The 8,783-nt window shown below is 37.1% G+C and overlaps 1 protein-coding gene across 1 annotated transcript; it reads right to left on the bottom strand.

Annotated features, from left to right (window-relative positions):
• Positions 1-3,328: 3,328 nt before the first annotated feature.
• Positions 3,329-4,402, bottom strand: LOC118345286. Its single transcript, XM_035686941.1, has one exon. It carries the CDS (start codon positions 4,400-4,402, stop codon positions 3,329-3,331), a length of 1,074 nt encoding a protein of 357 aa, XP_035542834.1.
• Positions 4,403-8,783: the final 4,381 nt, after the last annotated feature.

Here is an 8,783-nt window from a genome sequence, read left to right as displayed (position 1 = left end):
TCCATCCAAGTACGACCAAGAGGTAGACCAAAACTATTTCCACAATAATGCCATATGTTAAAAGCAAACTCTCCTCCAAACAGAACATGATTTTGATCCTCATACTTACCTACTTCACAACAATCATAACGAGAAACAATATGGAATCCCAATCCGTCTAAGACTATCATCAATACTCAAAGCTGTATTCCATGCTCTCCACATAAAAACCGAAATTTTAAGAGGCAACAACCTATGCCATATCCAAACTTGAACCTCTTATTCTAATACAATCCCAAGCTGATTTAGTAGAAAAATTACCACTCTCGTGTTTAGTCTAGATCAACACATCAGACCCCTCCTTACAACTGGCCAAAGCCTCAATAATATCATCCACATTATCCTAACCCACTAACGAAATCAAGAGGTCCATATCCCAACTATTATTCAGCATACACTCCTTTACTTTAAGCTGCAGACTCCCCACCATCTGGAATTCCTCAAATAAAGGACCCCTATCTCTCCATTTATCATACCAGAATAAAATATTCCCCTCACACACTCTCTACTTTGAATTATTTAGCACATCAGGAATACTCTTAACTATCATTTTCCAAAACCTTGATCTTTTTTTCGTATCAATGAGAGACCAAGGTGAAGAGCCCACATATTTTCCTTTAAAAAAATTTGCCCACAAGGATTTACCTTGAATTAAATTCCATGCAAGCCACGTATGCAATGCTTTTTGATATCCTCTAATTTACGCAAACCTTAGCCCCCTTCCTTTTCTGGCTTACAAATATTGTCCCATGCCACCCACTTTTTTTTACCTTTACCATTTACCTCACTCCAGAAAAATGTACTCATCATAGGAGTTAAAACTTTAATAATAGATTGAGGAACTTGCAAAACAGCAAATAAATGTAAAGCCATACTAGAAAGCATGTGCCGAAGAAGTATTAGACGGCCACTCGATGAGAGTAGTTTCATTTTCCAGCCGCTAATTTTTTTTCCAAACTTTGTTAACCATCTCCTCCAAATGCACATGCTTTAGACGCCCCAATACAATTGGAACCCCCATGTATTTAAAGGGAAAGGAGCCTTCTAAGAACCCTGTCAATCTTTTTAGAGCTCTCTTACCAGCAACATAAATTTTTGAAGAGAAAAGTATGGCTGTTTTTTCTTTATTAATCATCTGGCCTGACCATGCTTCATACTTTTCAAATACCAATAAAAGTTCCCTAACAGATTTCTTACTCCGATTCAAAAAAATCACAATGTCATCTGCATACATAAGATGAGAAATTTGAGGAGTACCTCGAGGTTGGGAGAAATGCCCAATCTTGTTTGCCGCCACACTTTGCTTCAAAAGACGAGAAAGGACTTATTGAATAATAATAAATAGATAAGGCGATAATGGATCCCCCTGACGTAACCCACGACCACCTTGAAAAAAACTTCTCATCGTTCCATTAAGCATTACAGAGTACCAAATATTCGAAATGCAAGCACAAATTAAGTCACAAAAAGAAGGAGGGAATCCAAAACAACGAAGGACCTCCAACAAAAAATTCCAATCTACTCAATCGTATGCTTTAGCCATGTCAACTTTAATCATAATATTTCCTCCATGAGAAACCTTGTTTAGGGAATGAACCATTTCCTGAGTAAAACTAATATTCTCAAATATATTCCTCCCAGGTATAAAAGCTCATTACTCAAGGGATATCAATTTGGGAAGAAAACCTGCCAGACGATTTACTATAATTTTTGAACAAATTTTATAGAATACCGAACACAAACTTATTGGCCTAAATTTATCAAATCTCGTTGGCACATCTATCTTCGGAATTAGCACAATAAAAGAATCCAAATAGAACCTTGGAAGTTTTTTAGAGATAAAAAATTCAGAGATAGCTGCCAAGACATCCATCTTAATCACCTCCTAACAACTTTAAAAAAAACCTGCTCCAAAACCATCTGGCCCAGGAGATCTGTTTATAGGAATCGAAGAGAGAGCCTCCTTTACTTCAACCAAGGAAGGGATACAACAAAGACATGTACAATCCTGTACATCAATAACCGGCAAAATCAAATATGATAAATCCGGAAGTGCTCTTGACTGGTTAGTATTTTTAAGGAATTCCGCAAAATACTCAACAGCACCATTATGAATTTCTTCTGGTGAATTGAACTCAATCCCATCCGGAGTTCTCATTCCTTTAATTCTTTTCTTTAATTCTTTTACGTCTTTTATTAGCTAACCACACATGAAAAAATTTAGAATTACGATCACCTTCCATGTTTCATTTTATTTTAGCCATTTGAGCTAATCTGGTATCCTCCCTACGTCTCCAAGAGGACAACTCAGCCGAAGCCACCACATGCTCCCTCTCGGCAACTATATCCCACTCTCTTTGTAGACACCCTTCAAGACCCTCAACCTTCACTTCCAAAGATTCAATATGAGCATTGGTCCTACCAAACACCCGCTTATTCCATTCACGAAGAGCCACCTTAACCTTTTTAAGCTTACAAGCAAGATTAACAAGCCCCGTCCCAACCACCGGCACAGACCACACCTGGTTTACAAAATCCATAAATTCTGGGTGCTCAACCCACATTTGGTGAAATCGAAATGGAGGAGGACCATAGGAATAAGGATCCTTAAGAAATTCTATCAACATAGGACAATGATCCGAAGTCGTCCTTGGTAAATACGAACAAGACGCATTAGGGTAAAAAGACATTAAATTAGCATCCAATAAAACACGATCCAGTTTAGCCCAAGCTCTAGCTAATCCACTCTGACCATTACACTAAGAAAATTTACTACCATGTGAACTTAAATCAATCAAACCACCCTCATTGATCCATCGGTTAAAATCATCCATAGCCGCTATTGGCCTAGAACGACCACCCCTCCTTTCCAAATTCGTACGAATAATGTTAAAGTCTCCAGCAAACAAACAAGGATCCTCATTCATACTATTCCACCTCAAGTCCTCCCATAAAACCTGCCTGTCCATCATATTACACTTTGCATAAATAAAGTTACCCAAAAACTAATACTGACCCTCAGCTATACTTAAAGACAAAAACTGTGATGTCATCCGAATAATCTGTACAGTTAAATCATTCATCCACAAGACCCATATTTTCCCACCAACTTCTTCGTTAGATTTTACATTATCAAAGTGAAGAGCCCGCATTGAAGATTGAGCTTTAGCGAAATTCTGGAAAGGCTCCAACAAAACTACCATCTTATATTTCAACTTACTTTGCAAACTTTTTAAACGTCCCAGAAACGATCCGAGTCCCCTGATATTCCACACCAAAATAGAACCTATCATAAAGACAATTTTGTGGCTCGAGTAATCACCCTATTAGAACTCCTAATTCCTAATTTTCTCAAATTTTTTTTCCTATATTTCCTCTTCCCAGCTTCTTCCTCTATTTCTGAATGATACTCCTTGTCCTGCAGAAAAACTTCAGCATGTATATCAGGCTCCGAATCTGATAATGACCCTTCTTCCAAACAAAACGCATCATCTTTCCTTTGGTACTCCTCCGTCTGCTCTGTATCCACCTCCGTAGCACTAATATATACTTCCTCAACCAACGTTTCCATAGCCTCCTCTGCCTCCCGCATCACAGCGTCTATTTCCAAAATTACCTTATTTTGCCTCACCTCTGCAGAACTCTTCGTATTAACAGCCTCACCATGTTCTGTATCCACTACCAACTCTTCAATCAACAAAGCAGATGCAGAGGCCCTGATTACCAGATTAACCTCCGAATTAATATATTTTGCAGCTTCTTGTTCTGCAGTAACTATAGGTAACGTTAAATCCTTGGGCTCCTGAACCAACTTTGTTTGGTCTTCCACCCTAGGTTCCTCAATAGCTGGTTCTTTAGGCTCTTCAATAGTTGGTTCTTGTTCTTCAACAACTGTTTGTTGTTGCCGAACCCAAGTTTTATTTTCAAGTCTCTTTTTCCCAGCCTGACAAGTACGCACGTTGTGCCCTTGGATTTTACATTTAGAATAGAATGCAGGCAATGTTTCATACACAATATCTTGCTTGCGACTAGAACCCAACCCCGACGTCCCAATCCAAAAATGAGAAATAGGTTCAATGGCAGCATCCATCTCCACACAGATACGCGCACCATCAGTGCGAGTCGCACAACGCATAGGATTATCACTCCTAATAAATTTACCTATAGGAGCTGTCAAAATTTTAAGCAAAGATTCATGATAAAAGCTAGGAGGCAAACCTGGTAATACAATCCAAACCGGAACAATTGATGGTTCTTCCTCCTCCTTAAAATCTGGTGTCCAGTGGAAGGCATGATATGGGATTCCGTCAATATCGCAAACCTCCCTTGATAGTGCTTTCATGCAATCTTCCTCCGAAGCCATATGTACAAAAACATGTCTCGGACGCCTCATGGTTGAAACGACTGGAGTACATTCCAGACTCCATCTATTTCGAATGAAGCTTTTGATAGCATTCAAAGATGGCCGATTGCGGAGGAACTTCAATACTATCGAGAACCTAAAAGGTTCTGTCGAACGAAATATCTCCTCCTTGGAGAACTGAAAGAAGAGTTCTCCGTCCTTGGTTTTTGGCGCACGATGTGACACAGCCAACTCAGGAAGAGGCTGAGGGACCACCAGACTAAATCCACAAACCGTCGGCCAACGTCTTCAGCGACTGCCATGCAGCCTTATGTGAAACTGGAACAGATCCTTTCAGAAGTTGAAGACTTAAGAAGAGTTTTCAAGAAGTCTGCAGCATTTCTTGGAGCATTTCTTGGAGCACTAGATATTTCTTGGAGCATTTCTTGGAGCACTAACGTAAGAAAAACCACTTTGTATGATATTTTCTTTATTGTGAAGGAAAAATTCTGCCAGTTCACCAAGTTTTAGAGTTATGAAGGTGGTTTGTTTACTCATCTCATCAACTTGATTTTCTAGAGTCTTTCCCTTATTGTTTAGCTTTCTTTCACCTCCATTTTTCTTCATTTATTTCAAGTTAAAACAAAATGGCCAAGAATACCACAATAATGATAAGCAGGAATAAACTTACCTTTGGACTTACCTTGGTTGGGTCTCTTTGTCATTGATCTATCGTGTGAGGTTCTTGGAACATGAGTTTTAGACACGGCTTTGTTTGGAGTTTCCTCATCTTGACTTCCTTTAACAAACATGATACTTTTTGATGAAGTGACAACGGATGATGAGCCTTTAAGTTCCATATCTTGGGAAGTCATATACCCCAAACCCGTGCGATCACAACTAGATCTTTGAAAACTCAACATCTCTTCTAATTTTTGTGTTGCTGTTTTTTGCTTGCACTCCTGAAACTTTTCCAATTCTTTTTCAAGTGTAGCCTTTTGAGCCTTTAATCTTGATATTTAAACTTCAGAATTTTTCAGTGCCTCAGAAAGGTTATTCTTTTTATTCGCCATAGCTGTGAGTTTATTGTACAGCTTCTTGTTGAGTTTTTTCAACTTGACCACTTCTTCACATAAATCATTATAAGCTTCATGTACACTCAACTCATGGTCAGCATCAAAAATAGATATATCCAAGTCACTATCATCAAATTCACTTTCAGATTTTATATCCATAATATCAGAAAAATTATTAATAACAGTAGGAAAAGCCACAAAAGAATTTTCAACATCAGATAATTAATAACAGTGTGATATTTAATGTTTTTCCTTTGTTTTTCTTAATGTTTGGACATTCAATTCATATATGACCATAACCTAAGCATTCATAGCACTTCACTTTATCTTTTTGCTCAGATTTTTCTATATTCCATTTTTCAAAATATTTTTTCTTTGCAGAAAATTCCTTAACTTGTTTTTGCTTTCCACTAGCTTTCTTGGTAAACAAAAATTTTCTAATTTTCCTTACAATGGGATCTAAATCCTCATCGTTCAAACTTTTTTTATCAGAAAAATCATCTTGATCATCATTTATTGTTTTTAAAGCAATTGAGTTACCTTTTATTGTATGAGGAAGTGAGGATTCATACGTTTCTAAGGAACCAACCAGCTATTCAACCTTTATTGCATCCAAATCCTTACTTTCCTCAATGGCAGTAACCTTACGCTGAAATCTTTCAGGTAGAGACCTCAAAAGCTTTCTCACGACCCTTGAATCTTCCATTTTCTCACTGAGATTAAACTTGGAATTAACAATATCGTTAAGTTTAGCATCAAAATCATTAAAACTTTCATCTCTCAACATCTTAATCTCTTCAAATTTTGAAGTAAGCAATTGTAATTTCGAGTTTTTCACAATTTTTGTTCCTTCATGTGTAACCTCCAACATGTCCCATGCTTCTTTAGCAATCTCACACATGGAGATTCTCTTAAATTCCTCTGGAGATACAGCCATGAATATAGCATTCAATCCCTTGCTATTCAAATTACAATTGTTGATATGATCTTTTGTCCATGCATCAATACTTGTTTCTGGTTTAGTCCATCCTTTTTCAACGGAATACCACACTCGTTCATCCAAAGATTTGAGAAAAACCCTGACACGAACTTTCCAATATGCATAGTTTTCCCCGTCAAAGTGTGGCGGCACATGTAGCGACATAGTCAACAGGAGAACGGATCACACTCGAATGAGTGAATCACGCTCTGATGCCAATTCAAATTACCCAAGTACCCCTGTAATGCAGCGGAAATATCTACCAATTCACTCAACAAATTGGTTAGTATTCAAGCATGCAATTAATTTAGTAATTAAACAATAACATAAAATAAATTGCATAACACAAAGATTGGTATCGAAGGGAAACCTTTAAAGAACTATTTAAAGGTAAAACCCTATGGGGTAGCCAAACCCTATGGACTCTTTAAAGAACTCGTTCTTCTACCGCAGTAACAGCCATAACCTCTGGCGATCTTCAAATATTGCCTTTCCTCCTAGAACTCTAGGGGCTGAAGTCCAATCACACGATCCTCCACGCTCGAAGAACGATCACACTCAAAGAGAGATCACAAATATGAAAATTCACTAAGGAATTTTCTCACCAAAATAATGCACTAGAAAGTGCTCTACAAAATATGTAGATCTGAATCTCTATAGATCCTAACCAGTAGGAACCTTGAAATAAACAATCTGGAAAGAGTCCCAGTTGAAGTAAAATTCTGTTGACGGGCAGAATCTATCGCGAAGACGTCTCTTGATGGATTGCTGACATGCCGCGATAACTCTTCTATGTAGTTACTGAATTGTATTCAACTTCTATTCTTGATAATTGCAGATCTTTTTGAATTTGAATTTTATGTTGCTGACTTATCTAAACAAACTTAAAGACTCCCAAATAAACTTAATGTTGTTTAAAATAAATTCAACAATTAATTTACATTCATTCAAATTCAAACTTATTGATAAGATAAACTCTATCATTTTAGTCACCTAATCCTATACAAACTTATCAACTTAGTCACCTAGTCCTAGCCAAACTTTACATCTACACACCGGTACCCTCATTAACACAGATGCTTGTGAAGATGACAGAGAGAGAGAGGTGAAGTTGAAGCAGAAAAATGTTAGGCAGTGATGACATACAACATACATAGAAAAGCAAGAAGAAATAAGGCATGCTGAAGTTGCATTCATGGCATAGAAAGTTGACCTTGTTTACTTACAAATTTATATCCAGTAATAATCAACAAGGACGAAAGATCAAAGGGAGAAAGACACGGGAAGTAGGCTCATATTAAAGCAATCTGTTTTTTGTTTTTTAATCACAAAATTATTGGTAAAGGAAGAAGTTGTTGAAAGGTTGGAAATTCTTTTTGCTTGGAAGCTAGATTTGGGGTGATGTACTGAAGGGTCGACGTGGGTTTCACAATTTAATTTTAAAAGATTAATTACCTTGCAATGTTGAGGGTTGTAACATTTATAAATTAAAATGTTTCAAAAATCAGTGAGTAGTATTTGTTTTGCAAAATGTGTTAGAATTTGATAATCGGATTGATTACGGTGGATTGCTATTAGTAAAATATATAGATTTATTAGTGAGGGTGAAACTGATTTGAAACCAACTAATTGGGCAGCGAGAGAGAACATGATACCATTAATCTAATTATTTAATTATATGTGTTTTTGCAGGGGATCACTAATCACAAAGTGGAGAACGTACATGATGAACTGCGGCGCCTTCTACCCTTGCTTGTATTTTGGTGGAAGTTGTGACACCAGGATGTTGGCCGCTCAGATCATACGTCGCTAGCGCATTGCAATAGCAAGTGTGCACACACATGCGACATAATAATGTGCAATTAGTTTGTAGCAAAAAAAATAAAAAAGACAGCCATTAGTTCTAACAGTAACAAAAATTAAAGCTACATGATCACCATGCAAATATCAAAAAGCCGCAAGTCTTCCAAATTTCGGCATAAAAATATTACAATCATCCAAGTAAAATCAAGTCAAACAACAACACTCCAAACAAAATGGAGGAAAGGCCTCAAATCTTCACTTTTCAGGCAGAGCCAGACCTCCATACTTGTACATGGCATTCTTTGCATCAAAGTCTACGGTTCCACTCTGCAGAAACACTGGTGGGAACACCAAATTGAGATTTCACAAAATACAAACAGGTGGAAAAATATGAAATTTTACAAAATAAGAAATCTAAAAGAAGTATAACATTTGCTAATTTTCTAAAACATAAAAAGTATACCAATTTCTCACACAAGATACCATGAACCCAAAAATCACAATTTTTTTATTTGCAAGTACCCATTTGATTAAGGTATACACC

This window comes from Juglans regia, unplaced genomic scaffold (genome assembly GCF_001411555.2).
Source record: "Juglans regia cultivar Chandler unplaced genomic scaffold, Walnut 2.0 Scaffold_20572, whole genome shotgun sequence".
NCBI classification, from domain to species: Eukaryota; Viridiplantae; Streptophyta; class Magnoliopsida; order Fagales; family Juglandaceae; genus Juglans; species Juglans regia.
This window is presented reverse-complemented; position numbering and strand designations above follow the sequence as displayed.